At 36.4% G+C, this 19494-nt stretch overlaps 1 protein-coding gene across 1 annotated transcript in view; it reads right to left on the bottom strand.

Moving 5' to 3' along the window:
* The window catches only part of LOC124101147 (zona pellucida-binding protein 1), a gene marked incomplete at its 5' end in the record, with an annotated part of 74378 nt that extends 55919 nt beyond the window's left edge, over window positions 1-18459 (bottom strand). Inside the window, 2 exons of the mRNA XM_058583287.1 lie at window positions 1332-1408; window positions 18241-18459. Of these exons, the coding sequence (XP_058439270.1) occupies window positions 1332-1408; window positions 18241-18459 (296 nt within the window). The remainder of the gene's footprint in view (window positions 1-1331; window positions 1409-18240) is intronic.
* Between the last annotated feature and the right edge of the window lie 1035 nt (window positions 18460-19494).

Genomic DNA, 19494 nt, shown 5'->3' with positions numbered 1-19494 from the left:
CTATGAATAAGATAATACACCATGATCAAGTAAGTTTCATTTCAGGGATACAAGGTTGGTTCAATATATGCAAACAATAATAATAACTGATCTCATAAAAATTAAAAACTTCTTGGTAAGAATTCATGTGAATATGAGGATTACACAGCTTACAATGTAAAAAAAAATTACAAATAAAAAATTTCAAAGAGGACCATTACCAAGAAGATATGAAGAACCCTCTAAATCATCAATTTTAAAAAACAATACAATGAAAAGATGAGCAAAAATATTTAACAGACATTTTACCTAAGATTTTGTAGGTGGCAAATAAACATGAAAAAAGGATTAACATAATAAACCATTAGAGAAATGCAAATTAAAACCATAATGAAATATTAGGACAAAACTAGAATAAAATACTGATAAATATAATGCAGATGTGGAGGGCATTTTTCAATAAAATCAGAAAAAAATATTGATAAAATTTAATATCCGTTTATAATACACTCCAGTAAATGGGAATAGAAAAGAATTTCCTCATTCTGATAAAAGGCACTTATGAAAACTAGAGTGAACATCACACTCGATGGGGAAAGATTAAATGCTTTTCCCCTAGGACTAGAAACAAGAAAAAAGATGTCCGTGCTCACCACATCTATTCACGGTTATTCTGTAGATTCTAGCATTCAAACAAGATCAGACAAAGAAATAAAAATTAGAATGTAGTAAAAATGTGTCCATTGTAGATTACATGATGTATTACCCAAAAAATCCTAATTAATCTATAAAACACTGGAACTAACAAGTGAATTTAGAAAGTGGCATGATATAAGGTTAGTATACAAATATCTACTGGAAATTGAAACAATTTGGGACAATTGCAACAATGATTTGTCCATTTTTTCCCCCAGTACTGAGGATTGAACCCAGGAGGGCCTACCACATGCTGGGCAAGCACTGAGCTACATTCCCAGCCTTTTAAATTTTATTTTGAGACAAGAGTCTCACTTAGTTGCCCCAACTGACCTCAAACTTGTGATCCTCCTTACTGAGTCTCCTTAGTAGATGTGACGTTATAAATAATAATTATGTATTGACTAGCAATGGCAAATAAGGCCAAATAAATGGAAAAGCATTCTTTTTATATAATCAGTTACAAAATATTAAATTTGAAAATATTCTATAAAATATCAATTATATTACTTTTATTACTGAATGAAATTTTATTTTTATTGTTGAAATTCCTAACTGTGGGGGTCAGATAATTTTATAAATAGCTAAGATGCTTACTTACACACTGAGCATGTTCATTCAACTTTTTTTTTCTTTTCCAGTGTCACATAACATACCTTAGATAGTCTTTTAGAAGATTCACAATTATGATCTGTACATGGCTTGGGTCCTTTTTCAGTGTCTAGAGATGAAACTGAGAAAATATATTTTATCAAGGTTCTAATGTACTGCATCACAATATTTAAATTGGATTTTGAAGATCATTTGTCTAATATTCCTCTTCCATTAAAAATTTAAGCAATTTTTTCTAATATTACGTAACTCTTTAGAATGAACCTAAGCCAAATATTTGTTTTATGTAAATCAAGAAAACCTCTCTTCTATAATAAACTAAATTAAATTTCTTGATAATGCTTGGTTATTTTTATTTTATAAAAGTTTAATGATAGATTTATTTCAACTTGTATAGCATATATATGCATAAGTGTGTGTGCATTCATTCAATCGTATATTTAACTCTGACCATATATTATAATGTGTGTCACTAGCTCAAATCAATTCTTAATGTTTTCCGATAAAGTGATAAATGCAAGATGAACTCTGCTAATAATACTGGAAAGAGAATGAGACTGGATTATGGTAGTGGCCATCGTAACTGAAATGAAAAACATATTCATACACGTATGTCTCATTATTTATCAAATAACTACCAGGAGCCAACTATGCGCCAGATAGTATTGTTCTAGGTATTTGGAATATATAAGTAAACAAATTCAATACTGAAAAAATTCCTACTATACTACCAAGACTTAAAACTGAAAGAAGAAATAGGAAACAAAGGATTTCTAGTAATAATCTTTCTGAATCATAGCATCAATCTCACTGCCTCATTAAAGCTCTAAAACCTTTAGTTTCTCTCAACTATTCATCAAAATATATAGAAAGAAATCTTATTTTGAGTCCTAGATCTATCACTAATAAACAGATAAACAGACATATTATTTACTCTCAAGATTTTCACATTCTATAAAAGAATAGGCTGAATAATGTGAATTTTCCCCATTCTTTAACATCTGTGTGAATATGATTAAAATCATAAATATTTCAGACCAACAAAGCTACTAATATTTTAGCCATTAGCAATAATAACTACTTGATTTTCCCTATACTCCTACCCATATCTCTCATTAGCTATTATAGAGTGCTCCAAAAATGTATACATGATATTGTTTGTTTTCTATACAATTCTTTCTAAAAATCAACAATTTACTATGGAAGATCTCAATCATCCATCTCCTTAGTAATACCTCCCCTACATTAGAGCCCACAGAGCGTCTAAAAAACTTTAATGTGTATTTACTAGATAAAATCTTTGAATCAACTATCTCCCATATGTTCAAGGAGCTGGAGAAAATTATGGACAAAAAAACTAAAAAAAAAATCAGGAAAATCCTGTCTTGACAAATAAAGAATATAAAAAAAAGTTAAATAATACAAAGGAATCTAATAAAAATTCTAGAACACAAAATTACAACAAATGAAAGGAATTTATAAAGATTTTAAAATGGATTGATCAGTCAGAAAAAAGAATCAATCAACTTGAAGATAGTCATTAAAAGTATTTAGTCAGTGAAGAACATAAAAAAATGAAGTTAGGAGACCTGTAGGATAACACCAAATGTATCACATACACATAAAACAGGAGTTAAAATAAGAGAAAAGAAAAAGAAAACAGAATGAATATTTAAATAACAAACAGTTAAAATTTCCCAAATTTGAAAAAGGTATAAATTTACATGTATAAGATGATCAGAGAAATCCACATAAATCCCAGGGGAAATGCAAGGAATTCCACATTGTGTCATATTATAATCAAACTGTCAAGTGTGAAAGAGAAAGACAGAATCTTGAAAGCTGCAAGAAAGAAGTAATTTGTCACATATAATGAGTCTTATAATAAGATCAACATCAGACTTCTCATTAAAAACCATGGAGGGTAGTATATATTGTTCATACTGAACCTTTTTAAAATATAAAGATATGGACAGATAAAAAGCAAAGAGATGGAGAAAAATATGCCATGCTTATATGAATCAAAATAAAAAAGCTGGAGTATCAATCATAATTTCAGAGAAAGTAGATGAAAGCAAACATAATTGTCAGGAATAAATCAATTATCCACAAAGACACCAGAATCTCTAATGTGTATGTACCTAACAATAGAGAACACAGCTACCTGAAGCAAAATATTATTAAAACTGTAAGGAAAAATACATGAAACAACTATTATATGTGGAGATATCAACACCTCTCTATTAGTAACTAAAAAATCTAAAAAGCAAAAAAGTGAAAAAGAATACAGTTGACCTGAGAAATACCACCCTTCAATTGTACTAAACTGACATTCAGAAAATATTTCATACAACAACAGTAAATGAACATTATTTTCAAGTTCACATTAAACCTTCACTAATAGGACCACATTTGGGGTCATATTAAAGATATTAACATTTTTTTAAAAAATATAAACAATACAATGTATGCATTCAGTCCACAAAAGCATCAAACTACAAATCCATAACAGAAAATACCTGGAAAATCCCAAGAACCTTGACATTTAAAACATTAATATATAACTTATGATTTGTCAAGAAAAATTATATATTTCAAACTACATAAATGTGAAAACACAACTTATTAAAATTTGTGGCATACAGTGCTTACAGAGAAATTTATAACAAAGTGAATACATATTAGAGAAGATAAAAATTCAATAATCAAAGCTTCCATTAAGGAAAATAAATAAAAGCAAAGCTATCCTTCAGAATCAGTGAAGAAATAAAAATCTTCCAAGAAAAACAACAACTAAAAGAATTCAGGAGTACTAAGGCAGCACTACAAAAATACTTAAAGAAATACTACACATAAAAGTTTTGTTTGGTTTTGAAGGAGAAGAGAAGAAGAAGAAAGAAAAAATCCCTGAGCTTGTGAATAGATGAATTTCATTAGAAAAGTAGCTGAGAAAATGAGTATTAGGACTGAATTAAACATTAGAAATGAATAAAAAATGGGAGGAAATAAATACCTGTAATAACACAATATAAATGGTCTCCAAATTTAAATTAAAAAAACATAAACTAGCAGACTGAATTAAAAAACAAGACCTAATAATATGTTGCTTACTTACAGGAAAAGACATTCATAAGCTGAAGGGAAAGAATGGAAAATGATATTCCATGCAAATGAAGGTCTAAAGCAAGAAGGAATAACTATTCTCATTTTGGATAAGGCAGACTTCAAGACAAAATTAAGAAGAGACAAAGAAGGTCACTTCATACTGGGAAGAATCCAAAATGAAAACAAAATGATAGTAAATATTTGTGCCCCAAATTATTTAATTACACAAAATACACACTATTCAACATAAAGATTCTGATGCCAATACAATAATATTAGATGATTTCAATATACTTCTTTCATGAAGAGACACACTGTCCAAATATAAAACTAATAAAAAATTCTTTTGACAAACCTAAAAAATAATACATATGATATGGAACTAAAAGACATCTATAGAATATTTCATCTAACAACAGCTGAATTCAGTCTCTTCTCAGACTCTCATAGAACCTTCTTTAAAATAGACAACATCTTAGATCATGAAGCAAGTCTTACAAGATTTTTAAAAAACCAATTTAACTTCTTGCACTTAACAGATGACAAGAAAATGAAATTAGAAATCATTAGCAAGAAAAACAAACAATAGAAATTACATAAATACATGGAGATTGAACAATACACCATTTTTTTTTTTTGTTACCGGGGATTGAATTCAGGGGCACTTGACCACTGAGCCATATCCCTAGCCCCATTTTGTATTTTATTTAGAGACAGGGTCTCACTGAGTTGCTCACCATTGCTTAGGCTAGCTTTGAACTCGTGATCCTCCTGTCTTAAGCCTCCCAAACACCTGGGATTTCAAGCCTGTGCCACCGCACAGTGAACAATACACTTTTGAATGATGAACAGATCAGAGATGAAATCAGGGGATAAATTTGAAAATTCCTAGAAATAAAGGAGAATAGCAAATACAACACACCAGAATCTCTGGGACACTATGAAGTGGTTTCAAAGAGGAAAGTTTATAGCTATGCATGCTTATGTGCATACATCATAAAAATCCCACATAAACAACCTAGTATGTATCTCAAGGTCCTAGAAAAATAAGAATAAAACAATTCCAAAATAGTAGAAGGGAAGATCACAGCTGAAATTATTAAATATACAATAAAAGAACAATACAAAAGATCAATGAAAGAGGAGTTGGTTCTTTTGAAGGATAAACAATATTGATAAACCTTTAACAAATTAACCAATGTAAAGACTCAAATTAATAAAAATAGAGATAAAGAAGATATTGCCAAAGACATTTCTGAAATCAAGAGATTAATTAGTGACTAGTTTAAAAACTTATATTCCAATAAATTGGAAAATCTAGAATAGACAGATTTCTAGACATGTATGACCCAAACAAAATTGAAACAAAAAAGAAGATAATATCTAAACAAATTGATAATAAGCAATGAGATTGAGGCTATAATTTAAAAAAATACAAAACAACAGCAACAAAGTAAACCTCTCCAACAATGAAAATCCCAGGACCAAATCTTTCCCCAGATGCATTTTACCAGACCTTTAAAGAAGAACTATAATCAATGATCGTCAAATTATTCCATGAAGTTGAAGGTGGAAAGAACACCTGTAAACACCTGTATTCATTTTATGAAGCCAGTCTTATCCTGATACCAAAACCAGATAAGAAGACATCAAGAAAAGAAAACTACAGACCAATGTGCCTGATAAACATAGATACAAAAATCCTTAAAAACATTAGCAATTTGTATTCAAATGCATTAAGAAGATTTTACATTAGGATCAAGTTGCTTTTACCCCAAGGATACAAGGTTGACTGGACATATGCAAACCAAAAAATATTATTCATCACATATGCAGAATTAAGGGAAAATCATATGACTACCTCAAAAGATGCAGAAAAAAAGGCTTTTACAAAATTCAATACCCATTTATGATAAAAACACTGAAGAAACTAGGGACAGAATAAACTCATCAATGAACCTCATCATTCAATGGACAGAATGAACCTCATCAATGCAATATATGAAAATCCCAAAGCCAGCATCATATTGAATAGGGAAAAATTGAAATCATCTTCTCTAAAATTAGGAGCAAGACTAAAATCTCCATTCTGACCTCTCCTACAAAATATAGTACTTGAAATTTTAGCCAGAGCAGTTAGTCAAGAGAAGGAAATAAAAGGATAAAAGTTTTACAAGAAGAAGTCAAATTATCAGTGTTTCTAAATGATATAATCCTACACTTAAAAGATTCAAAAACCCCACCACAAGACTTTCAAAGTTGATAAATAAATTCAGCAAAATACCAGAAAACAAAAATCAAAAAATTAATAGCTTTTCTATATGTCAATAAGGAATCTGCTGAATAATGAATGAACCAAATTGATTCACAATAGAATAAAAAAAATAAGACTAAATCTAACCAAGGAGGTGAACAATCTTAACAATAAAAACATGATCCCCATCAAAATGTCAATGACATTCTTCACAACATATTTCTACAATTTTATGAAAGGTAAAAAATCCAGAATAGTCAAAGCGATTCTAATTAAAAAGAGTAATGTTAGAGGCATTACAATACCTGATTGCAAATTATACTACAGAGCCATAGTAACTAAAACAGCACAATACCACACAAAATCAAACATGCAGACCAGCAGAGCAGAATACAAAACAGAGATACGTCCACATAGCATAGCAGTGGTAGTGCAATAGACATGAAGATCAATGGAATAGTACAGAAGACAAAGGAACAAACCCACATACATACAGTCATCTGATTCTTTTTTTTTTTTTTTTTTTTTTAATTTTTTAATTTTTTATTGTGGGTTGTTCAAAACATTACAAATTTCTTGACATATCATATTCCACACTTTGATTCTAGTGGGTTATGAACTCCCACCTTCACCCCATACACAGATTGCAGATTCACATCAGTTACACATCCATTGATTTACAAATTGCCATACTAGTGTCTGTTGTGCTCCGCTGCCTTTCCCATCATCCACCCTCCCCCCTCCCCACCTCTCCCCTCCCCTCCCCTCCTCTCTCTCTACCCCCTCCACTGTATAACCCTGAGGGTCTCCTTCCATTACCGTGCAATTTACCTTCTCTCTCCCTTTCCCTCCCACCTCTCATCCCTGTTAAATGTTAATCTTCTTCTCCTGTTCTTCGTCCCTACTCTGTTCTTAGTTACTTTCCTTATATCAAAGAAGACATTTGGCATTTGTTTTTTAGGGATTGGCTAGCTTCACTTAGCATAATCTGCTCTAATGCCATCCATTTCCCTGTAAATTCTATGATTTTGTCATTTTTTAATGCAGAGTAATACTCCATTGTGTATAAATGCCACATTTTTTTTATCCATTCGTCTATTGAAGGGCATCTAGGTTGGTTCCACAGTCTTGCTATTGTGAACTGTGCTGCTATGAACATCGATGTAGCAGTGTCCATGTAGCATGCTCTTTTTAGGTCTTTAGGGAATAGACCAAGAAGGGGAATAGCTGGGTCAAATGGTGGCTCCATTCCCAGCTTTCCAAGAAATCTCCATACTGCTTTCCAAATTGGCTGCACCAATCTGCAGTCCCACCAGCAATGTACAAGTGTACCCTTTTCCCCACATCCTCGCCAGCACTTGTTGTTGTTTGACTTCCTAATGGCTGCCAATCTTACTGGAGTGAGATGGTATCTTAGGGTGGTTTTGATTTGCATTTCTCTGACAGCTAGAGATGTTGAGCATTTTTTCATGTACTTGTTGATTGACTGTATGTCCTCCTCTGTGAAGTGTCTGTTCAGGTCCTTGGCCCATTTGTTGATTGGGTTGTTTGTTCTCTTATTGTCTAATTTTTTGAGTTCTTTGTATACTCTGGATATTAGGGCTCTATCTGAAGTGTGAGGAGTAAAGATTTGTTCCCAGGATGTAGGCTCCCTATTTACCTCTCTTATTGTTTCTTTTGCTGAGAAAAAACTTCTTAGTTTGAGTAAGTCCCATTTGTTGATTCTAGTTATTAACTTTTGTGCTATGGGTGTCCTATTGAGGAATTTGGAGCCCGACCCCACCGACTGTAGATCGTAGCCAACTTTTTCTTCTATCAGACGGCGCGTCTCTGATTTGATATCAAGTTCCTTGATCCATTTTGAATTCACTTTTGTGCATGGCGAGAGAAAGGGATTCAGTTTCATTTTGTTGCATATGGATTTCCAGTTTTCCCAGCACCATTTGTTGAAGATGCTATCCTTCCTCCATTGCATGCTTTTAGCCCCTTTATCAAATATAAGATAGTTGTAGTTTTGTGGATTGGTTTCTGTGTCCTCTATTCTGTACCATTGGTCCACACGCCTGTTTTGGTACCAGTACCATGCTGTTTTTGTTACTATTGCTCTGTAGTATAGTTTGAAGTCTGGTATCGCTATACCGCCTGATTCACACTTCTTGCTTAGCATTGTTTTTGCTATTCTGGGTCTTTTATTTTTCCATATGAATTTCATGATTGCTTTCTCTATTTCTACAAGAAATGCCATTGGGATTTTGATTGGCATTGCATTAAACCTATAGAGAACTTTTGGTAATATCGCCATTTTGATGATGTTAGTTCTGCCTATCCATGAACAGGGTATATTTTTCCATCTTCTAAGATCTTCTTCTATTTCTCTCTTTAGGGTTCTGTAGTTTTCATTGTATAAGTCTTTCACCTCTTTTGTTAGGTTGATTCCCAAGTATTTTATTTTTTTTGAAGATATTTTGAATGGAGTGGTTGCCCTCATTTCCATTTCAGAGGATTTGTCGCTGATATACAGGAATGCCTTTGATTTATGCGTGTTGATTTTAAATCCTGCCACTTTGCTGAATTCATTTATTAGCTCTAATAGTTTCTTTGTAGAGCCTTTTGGGTCTGCTAGATATAGAATCATATCATCTGCAAATAGTGATAATTTAATTTCTTCTTTTCCTATTTTTATGCCTTTAATTTCTTTCGTCTGTCTAATTGCTCTGGCCAGTGTTTCGAGAACTATGTTGAAGAGAAGTGGAGAGAGAGGGCATCCCTGTCTTGTTCCAGATTTTAGAGGGAATGCCTTCAGTTTTTCTCCATTCAGAATAATGCTAGCCTGAGGCTTAGCATAGATTGCTTTTACAATATTGAGGTATGTTCCTGTTATCCCTAGTTTTTCTAGAGTTTTGAACATAAAGGGATGCTGTACTTTGTCAAATGCTTTTTCCGCATCTATCGAGATGATCATATGGTTCTTATTTTTAAGTCTATTGATGTGGTGAATAACATTTATTGATTTCCGTATATTGAACCAGCCTTGCATCCCAGGGATGAATCCTACTTGATCATGGTGTACAATTTTTTTTATATGTTTTTGTATCCGATTCGCCAGAATTTTATTGAGGATTTTTGCATCTAGGTTCATTAGAGATATTGGTCTGTAGTTTTCTTTCTTTGAAGTGTCTTTGTCTGGTTTAGGTATCAGGGTGATGTTGGCCTCATAGAATGAATTTGGAAGTTCTCCCTCCTTTTCTATTTCCTGAAGTAGCTTGAAAAGTATTGGTATTAGTTCTTCTTTAAAGGTTTTGTAAAATTCTGCTGTATACCCATCGGGACCTGGGCTTTTCTTAGTTGGTAGTCTTTTGATGGTTTCTTCTATCTCCTCAATTGATATTGGTCTGTTTAGGTTTTCTATATCCTCCTGACTCAATCTGGGCAGATCATATGACTTAAGAAATTTATCTATGCCTTCACTATCTTCTAATTTATTGGAGTATAAGGATTCAAAATAGTTTTTGATTATCTTCTGTATTTCTGAAGTGTCTGTTGTGATATTGCCTTTTTCATCCCGTATGCTAGTAATTTGAGTTCTCTCTCTTCTTCTCTTCACTAGCATCGCTAAGGGTCTGTCGATTTTGTTTATTTTTTCAAAGAACCAACTTTTAGTTTTGTCAATTTTTTCAATTGTTTCTTTTGTTTCGATTTCATTAATTTCAGCTCTGATTTTAATTATTTCTTGCCTTCTACTTCTTTTGCTGTTGTTTTGCTCTTCTTTTTCAAGGATTTTGAGATGAAGTATGAGATCATTTATTTGTTGGTTTTTTCTTTTTTTAAGGAATGAACTCCAAGCAATGAATTTTCCTCTTAGAACTGCTTTCAATGTGTCCCATAGATTCCGATATGTTGTGTCTGTGTTTTCATTTATCTCTAAGAATTTTTTAATTTCCTCCTTGATGTCTTCTATAACCCATTGATCATTCAGTAACCTATTGTTCATTCTCCAATTGATGTATGCTTTTTCCTTCCTTCTTTTATCGTTGATTTTCAGTTTCATTCCATTATGATCAGATAAGATGCATGGTAATATCTCTACTCCTTTATATTGTCTAAGAGTTGCCCTGTGACATAATATATGATCTATTTTTGAGAAGGATCCATGTGCTGCTGAGAAAAAAGTGTAACTGCTTGATGTTGGGTGGTATACTCTATATATGTCAATTAGGTCTAGGTTATTAATAGTGTTATTGAGTTCTATAGTTTCCTTATTCAACTTTTGTTTGGAAGATCTGTCCAGTGGCGAGAGAGGTGTGTTGAAGTCTCCCATGATTATGGTGTGGTGGTCTATTAGACTCTTGAACTTGAGAAGAGTTTGTTTGACGAACATAGCTGCACCATTGTTTGGGGCATAAATATTTATGATTGTTATGTCTTGTTGGTGTATGGTTCCCTTAAGCAGTATGTAGTGTCCCTCTTTATCTCTTTTGATTAACTTTGGCTTGAAATCTATTTTATTTGATATGAGTATGGACACGCCTGCTTGTTTCCGAAGTCCATATGAGTGATATGATTTTTCCCAACCTTTCACCTTCAGCCTATGTATGTCTTTTCCTATCAAATGCGTCTCCTGTAGGCAGCATATTGTTGGGTCTTGTTTTGTGATCCATTCTACTAGCCTGTGTCTCTTAATTGGTGAGTTTAAGCCATTAACATTTAGGGTTATTATTGAGATATGGGTTGTTCTTCCAGCCATATTTGTTTATTTCTGTTACTAAACATTGTTTGTTTTCCTCTTTGATTGTTTCCCCCCCCCCTTTACTGTCCTACCTCCCACTGTTGGTTTTCATTGTTATTTTCCATTTCCTCTTCCTGTAATACTTTGGCTAGGATGTTTTGAAGAGATGGTTTTCTAGCTGCGAATTCTTTAAACTTTTGTTTATCGTGGAAGGTTTTAATTTCATTCTCCATCCTGAAGCTTAATTTCGCTGGATACACAATTCTTGGTTGGAACCCATTATCTTTCAGTGTTTGAAATATGTTATTCCAGGATCTTCTAGCTTTCAGAGTCTGTGTTGAAAGATCAGCTGTTATCCTGATTGGCTTGCCCCTAAATGTAATCTGCTTCCTTTCTCTTGTAGCTTTTAAAATTCTCTCCTTATTCTGTATGTTGGGCATCTTCATTATAATGTGTCTAGGTGTGGATCTCTTATGATTTTGCACATTCGGCGTCCTGTAGGCTTCTAGGATTTGGGATTCTGTCTCATTCTTCAAGTCTGGGAAGTTTTCTTGTATTATTTCATGGAATAGACTGCTCATTCCTTTGGTTTGGAGCTCTGTACCTTCCTGTATCCCAATGACTCTTAAGTTTGGTCTCTTAATGTTATCCCATATTTCTTGGATGTTCTGCTCATGGTTTCTTAACAGTCTTGCTGAGCTGTCTATGTTCTTTTCCAGTTGAAATACTTTGTCTTCATTGTCTGATGTTCTATCTTCTAAGTGTTCTACTCTGTTGGTAGTATTCTCCATTGAGTTTTTAAGTTGGTTTATTGCTTCCTGCATTTCTAGGATTTCTGATTGCTTGTTTTTTATAACCTCTATCTCCCTGTATAGTTGATCCTTTGCTTCCTGGATTTGTTTGCGTAATTCGTTGTCGAAGTGATCTTTCATTGTCTGATTTTGCTGTTTAATGTCTTCCTTGATACTCCAGATCATCTGAAGCATGTATATCCTGAATTCTTTATCTGACATTCCATCTGCTGCAGCTGTTACCTCTTCTAAAGTTGCGTTGACCTGCATTGCTTGTGGTCCTTTCTTTCCTTGTCTTTTCATACTGCTTGCGTATCTTTCCTGCAGGTGCGGGCGGCGGCTCTGCTCTCTCCTTATTCCAATTGGGGTGTCGTGGCTACCACGCCGGCAGGTCACTGGGCCTGTTCTGGGAGCTGGTGGCGGCTCTGTTCTGCCCCTACTCCAATTGGGGTGACGTGTCTGTCGTACCAGCAGGCCACTGGGCCTGTCCTGCTGGTCGGTCGCAGATCTGCCCACCTTTCGGGCACGAGTGGAGGCTCTGCTTTGCCCCTACTCCAATTGGGGTGTCGTGACTACCCCGCCTGCAGGATGCTGGGTCTGTTCCTGGCAAGGGAGGCGACTCTGCTCTGTCACTACTCCAATTAGGGTGGTATTTGTACCCCGCCGGCAGGCTCCTGGGCCTGATCCGCAGGTCTGTTGTAGGTCTGCCTACCTTGAAGGCGCGGGCGGCGGATCTGCCCTGCCCCTCCTACCACGCCTGCGGACCCCTGGGCCTGATCTGCAGGTTGATCACTGGTCTGCTCACCCTGCGGGCACGGGTGGCGGTTCCGCTCCACCCCCACTCCAATTGGGGTCACGTGACCACCACACCGGCAGGGCCTGATCCGGGCGTGGGATAAGGATCTGCTCTGCCCCTACTCGAGTTGGGGTGACGTGTGTACCACACTGGCAGGCCACTGGGCCTGACCCGCCAGGCTGTCACAGGTCTGTTTACCTTGCAAGCGCGAAGGGCGGCTCTGCCCTGCCCCTCCTACCACGCCCATGTACTACTGGGTCGTGGGTCTGCCCACCTGGCGGGTTTGGGTGGCGGCTCCGCTCCGCCCCCTCTCCAATTGGGGTCACGCGGTCACCACGCTGGCGAGCCGCTGGGCCTGCTCCGGGGGCTGGCGGCGGCCCGGCTCCTTCCCTCTGGCTCGAGGACAAATTGAGGAGACTCGGGTGACTGAGCCTCACCCCCCTTACCAGGAGACCAACTGCTTATGTCACCGCTGGTATTGATGAAGATCTCTCCTCCACCGCTTTCTGCTGACATCAGATCTCTGCCATGTTGGTATCCTATGCGAATGGCAGCATTTCGTTCCCCTTGCCAGGCAACCCAAGCAATGGGTGAGTCCTGACCTGCCCTCAGCAGGACCCGGACCGAGACACAGTTTCCGCGGGCTCCCAGCCCCGGTCCAGGGAAGTTCCGGGAGCCGGAACTCGGCCGCTCCGTGCTCGGTGTAAGCTCCTATAAGTGTAGGCTCCAAGAAGCAGCCCCCGCGGGCTCAGTTCCGGGAGCCGGAATTCGGCCGCCTAGTGTTTGGTGTATGCTCTGATAGTAGCAGGGTCCAAGAAGCAGCCTCCGCGGGCTCCGCAGCCCTGAGCCAGGGCGGTTCCGGGACGGTTCCGGGAGCCGGAACTCGGCCGCTCTGTGCTCGGTGTAAGCTCCTACAAGTGTAAGCTCCAAGAAGCAGTCCCCGCGGGCTCAGTTCCGGGAGCCGGAACTCGGCCTCTTGGTGTTTCGTGTTTGCTCTGATATTAGCAGGGTCCAAGAAGCAGCCTCTGCAGGCTCCGCAGCCCGGAGCCAGGGCGGTTCCGGGACGGCTCCGGGAGCCGGGACTCGCCCCGCGCTCCGTGTTCACTCCGATAAGATCAGATTTTAAGAAGCCCCCAGGCGCTGAACCCTAGCAATCTGTCTGCAAGCCGCAGGCGAATTGCAGCCTGAAATTACCTGTTCTATGGCTGAATGAGCTGCGGTCAGTCAAAAACAGGTGTGGTGACGTCAGTTTACCAACATGGTGGCTGCTGGCCTCCTCTGTGGTCTGACCGGTGTGGAGAACCGAGATGGACCGCTTCCTTCCCCGTCTCGAACCCAGAATTCAGCCCTGAGTGCGGTGCTTGCGCGTCTGGCAGAAACTGCAGCGCTGTAACCCTGCGTCTCTATCCCAGCGCGCCTTGCAGACTCCAGCCGCGGGGCGATTCGCTGAATAAGCAGTTTTACCCTCCGTGCGACAAACCTCTCGCGTTTGAGTCCCCGTAGCCGATCCTCATGCGATGGAAATCCTTCCTCCAGGTTCCCGCGCACCCCACTATTGCTGGAAATTCCCAACAAGATATCCTTCAGCCGTCCTGACTTGTCACACTCCCACACAGTGAAGCAGCACACGGGGGTAATGCACTCCCCTCGCCGCCATCTTCCCTCCTCCTAGTCATCTGATTCTTAACACATGTGCCAAAAGCATTCAATGGAGAAAGGACAGCCTTTTAAACAAATGGCACTGAAGAAAACTGGATATCCTATGTAAAACGCAAACTTAGTGAACCTAGGGCCCAATTTTGCACCCTTCATAATCGCTAACTTAAAGAAAATGAAAGACCTAGTAATGAAGAGAAATTTTGCATCTTCTAGAAGAAAACACAGGGTCTAACATGTAGGAGCAGGCAGTAACTTCCTCAATATGACCCTAAATTTCAGAAAGTAACACCAACAATTAATAAGTGGAATGATATTAGATTGAAAAACTTCTATAGAGCAAAAGAATCAAGAGAGCAAATAGAATATAAGAAAATCTTTGTCAGTTACTCTTAAGACACAGGATTAATATCTAAAATATACAGAAAAAACTTAGCACTGAAAAAAAAAACAACCAACTTAATAAATGGGCAAAGGATCTAAACAGACATTTCTCAAAAGAAAAAATAGAAATGACCAAAAATATGTGAAAAAAGTGTTAGCAATCAAGAAAGTACAAATCAAAACAACACTGAACTTACATCTTACTCAATTAAAACAGCAAGCATCAAGAATACAAATAATAATAATAAATGCTGGTGAAGATGGGGGGAATACTTATATACTGTTGGTAGGGTTGTGAATTAGTGAAACCATTAAAAAAGTTAAGTATGGAGTTTCTCAAAAGAGTAGGAATAGAACCAACATATGATCTCAATGTTTTCCAGAAGAACTAAAGGCATCATACTGTGGTTATACATGTGTATGCATGGTATAGTAGCACAATTTACAATGACCAAGTTATGGAACCAGCTGGTGTCCATCAACTAATGGATAGGCAAAATGTGATATATATACACAATGGAATTTTATGAAGGCATAAAGAGCAAAATTATAGGACTTGCAAGTAAATGGATGGAAGCATAGAACATCATGTTAAATGAAATAAAACAGACTAAGAAATATCAAGGGCCATATGTTTTTCTCTTATATGTGGGAGTTAGAAGGAAAAATGCACAAAGAGGATGGTCCTGAAAAGAGAAGGAAGACAGTACACCAGAGGTTGAAGATTGGAGAGAGGGAGGAGAGGATAGAAAGGAAAGGTACTGAGAAATGAAACTGACCAAATTATGTTATGTACATATAAAATATGCCAAAATGAATCCATTATTTTGTATAATTATATCAATTAGAACTAAATTTGTCACTAAGTTTTCTATACTGATAACTATAAAACACTCTGAAATGAAGCAAAGTTCTTAAATTAATGGATAGATATTCTATGTTTGTAAACTAACATATAATACTGTTAAGCTGGCAATGATACCCAAACCCATATACAGATTTTAATAGACTCCCTAGCAAAATTCCAATGGCTTTTTTTGTGTGTGTGGCAAAAATAGAGTAGCAGATAGTAAACTATGTAATTGCAATCAACATCAAGCTGTCATAGAAACACTGAGAAGTTACAAAAGGTACAAAGTCTTTGGATTTTTGAAAAACTAAAAACTAAACAAACAGTCTGCCTCTGGTCATTTGTTTTAGGGATTGGAGACAAATTTCAGGGTTTTTGTTTTTTTTTTGGGTTTTTTTGAGAAAAAACTTGGCAAGGAAGATCAAGACTGGAAATTAGGTTGAACTGCTTATGTCCTTTGCCTTTAAATCTAAATGTCATACAATTGTGTCTTTCAAAATTCAATACTAAATGATCAAAATATGAATGAGAGAGAAAAGAAAGAGAAGAAAAAGTTAGGGAAATAGGTAAGTATCATCAAACACTGATTACAGAGAAATCAAAGGAAAATATGGAAGAAGAAAGGAATATAGCAAGCAATAGCTTTTGAGATGAAATGGGAGGGGAAGCATGCTATAAAACACATGAATGAGCTCAGTGGAATGCTGTGATGCATGCCTGTAACATAGAGGCTAAAGCAGGAGGATCATAATTTCAAGGCCTACCTGAAACAACTTAATAAGAACAAGTCTCAAAATAAAAAAAAAATAATGTAGTTCAGTGGTAATATACATGTAGGTTCAATCCCCACTATAGAAAAACATCAAATTTTTTTTAAAAGACAGAAAATTAAAACACACACACACACACACACACACGGATGGCTACTCCTGAGACAGCATTCCTTTTTTTCTATTTTTTTAAATTGTATTTATTCTAATTTGTTATATATGACAGCAGAATGTGATTCAATTCATATTACACATATAGAGCACAATTTTTCATGTCTCTGGTAGTATACAAAGTAGAGTTACACCATTTGTGTCTTCATAGATGTAGTTAGGGTAATGACGTCCATCTTATTCCACGGTCTTTCTTACCTTCATACCCTTTCCCTTCCCCTTCCTCCCCTTTTCCCTATCTAAAGTTTGTCTATTGCTTCCATGCTCCCACGGCATCCCCTTTATGAATAAGCATTCTTGTGTAAGAGAAATCATTTGGCATTTGGTTTTTAGAGATTGGCTTACTTCACTTAGCATTATATTCTCCAACTCTATCCATTTACCTGCAAATGCCATGATTTTATTCTCTTAACGCTGAGTAATAATCCATTGTGTATATATACCACATTTTCTTTATCCATTCATCTACTGAAGGGTAATTAGGTTGATTCCACAATTTATCTGTTGTGAACTGTGCTGCTATAAAATTGGTGTGGTTGTGTCCCTGTAGTATCCTGTTTTTAAGTCCTTTGGATATAAACCAGGAGTGGGATAGCTGGGTCAAATTGTAGTTCCATTCCCAGTTTTCCATACTTCTTTCCATATGGCTGCACAAATTTGTAGTCCCACCAGCAACATATGAGAGTGCCCTTTTCCCCACATACTTGCCAAAACTTATCACCAACACACAGTATTTTTAATAGCTGCCATGACTGGAGGGAGATGAAATTTTAGAGTAGTTTTGATTTGCATTTCTCTAATTACTAGAGATGATGAACATTTTTTCATACATTTGTTGATTAACTTTCCATCAGCTTCTGAGAAGTCTCTGTTCAGTTCTTTGGTCCATTTATTGATTGGGTTATTTGTTTTTTTGAAGTAAGATTTTTGAGTTCTTTATCTTTCCTAGAGATTAGCACTCGATGTTATGCACATGTGGTAAAAAGTTGCTCCCATTCTGTAGGATCCCTGAAAGAGCATTCTTAAACAGACCATTTATAAATCTAAAATCCTTGCAACTCAAGTTGATTCTTTGTCTTTAGGCTTCCCTTTAGATCAAGAAAAGTACAGGAAGCTAAATGGTTGTCCGGTCTACAATGTTAAGCAACCTCCTAATTAGATGTTTTCACATATTAAACCATTGTAACTAAATATAACAATATATCCTATGCTAAATTCCATCCTGTAGTAAATTATCAAAGGAGGGTTTAAGTTATTTGAAAGAGCAAACTTCTCATTGAGTACATAAATTGGGACTTTATTTGGGAGTTATCAGCCCTAAAATCAAAACACAGAATAGAAAATATACTTAATTTATACAATTTATATTCCAAAAATATTGCTGGTAATTCATAAAGTATTCAAAATTGGTTATGTGATTTAATTTTTTTAAGAAAGTTTTTACACTTACCTGAAAATGTAAAGAACAATTCATTTTGCAAACCAGCTCTTTGCATTTTAACACGATGGCATTCAGATTTAAGTAAGGAAATTTCACATGAAAGTTCAAGAACCAATTTGCTTAAAATCTGAAGAAGTTTCTTCTCAAAGGAAATATTATAGATACTAGTGCAGGGAGCTGCATGGTACCGAGCTGTGAACTGATAATAATAATGAGGTTCACGATATGCTGTAGAAAATTAAACAGAGAAAGATACAATATTGATTATTTAAATAATTCAAATACATACTGCAACTAATCATAATTTGGGGTAAATTCATATATGTAGCTACATTCATTTTTACTTAACAAATGCTTACCTAGCAGTTATTAAATGTCAAATACCATTACAGGAAATTTAAAAATAGTGACCCATTTAAATCTCTTAACATCATTTAAAATTGACATTGTTATAATACTCTTCATGAAGAAAATGAGGTACACAGAGATTATGTCACATGACTAATGCCTATGCTATCAAAAGAAAGAAAAGCAAAGATTTTCAAGATGGTGGAACAGGAGAGGTTTTTTTTTTTTTTTCCTGGCTGCTCAGTGGCATGAAACCAAGAAAGCAACTCAGCAGATTCTTAGAAAGGTAGGTAAAAAAATTTTAAAAATGGACTTTACCAGGAACTAATATTGAACATTCCAAACAGAAAGGGAACTCAGGAGGTTGGCTATAATAAAATAAGGAAATGCCAGGTGCAGTGACACACGCCTATAATCCCAGCAGTTGGGGAGGCTAAGTCAGGAGGATCCTGAGTTCAAAGTCAGCCTCAGCAACAGCAAGGATTTATTAGCAAATCAGCAAGACCCTGTCTCAAAATAAAATTCAAAATAGGATTGGGATTGTGGCTCAGTGGTTGAGTGCCCTTGAGTTCAATCCCCAGTATTAAAAAAAATAAAAATAAAAGAAAGCAAGTAATCCCCAGCACCATTGCTGCCACTGGTGGTGTGCTCAGAGTGCTTCCCAGACAAGCAAATTGGAAAGATAAGAGAATTAAGTAAAGGAACCCACATTTTTAGGAGATCACTGGTGTGTCTGGGTATAGAGATATCAAAGTTCAAAGACACTACACACTAACTCAAAAAAGCACTCTGCACAATATCCTAGTGAAGAAAAGAAGCCACATCTCTCCAAGTTGCCTACAGAAAACAGGATGGAGCCATTCTGCAGGTGCAGTACAGAAGCTGACAGCATGGGTAGCTAATCCCTAACTACAG

Source organism: Marmota monax, unplaced genomic scaffold (genome assembly GCF_021218885.2).
Source record: "Marmota monax isolate L192 unplaced genomic scaffold, Marmota_monax_Labrador192_F-V1.1 WCK01_AAM20220418_F8-fsc00412, whole genome shotgun sequence".
Taxonomy (NCBI): Eukaryota; Metazoa; Chordata; class Mammalia; order Rodentia; family Sciuridae; genus Marmota; species Marmota monax.
The sequence above is the reverse complement of the archived record's forward strand: the minus strand, read 5'-3'. Positions and strand labels throughout refer to the sequence as shown.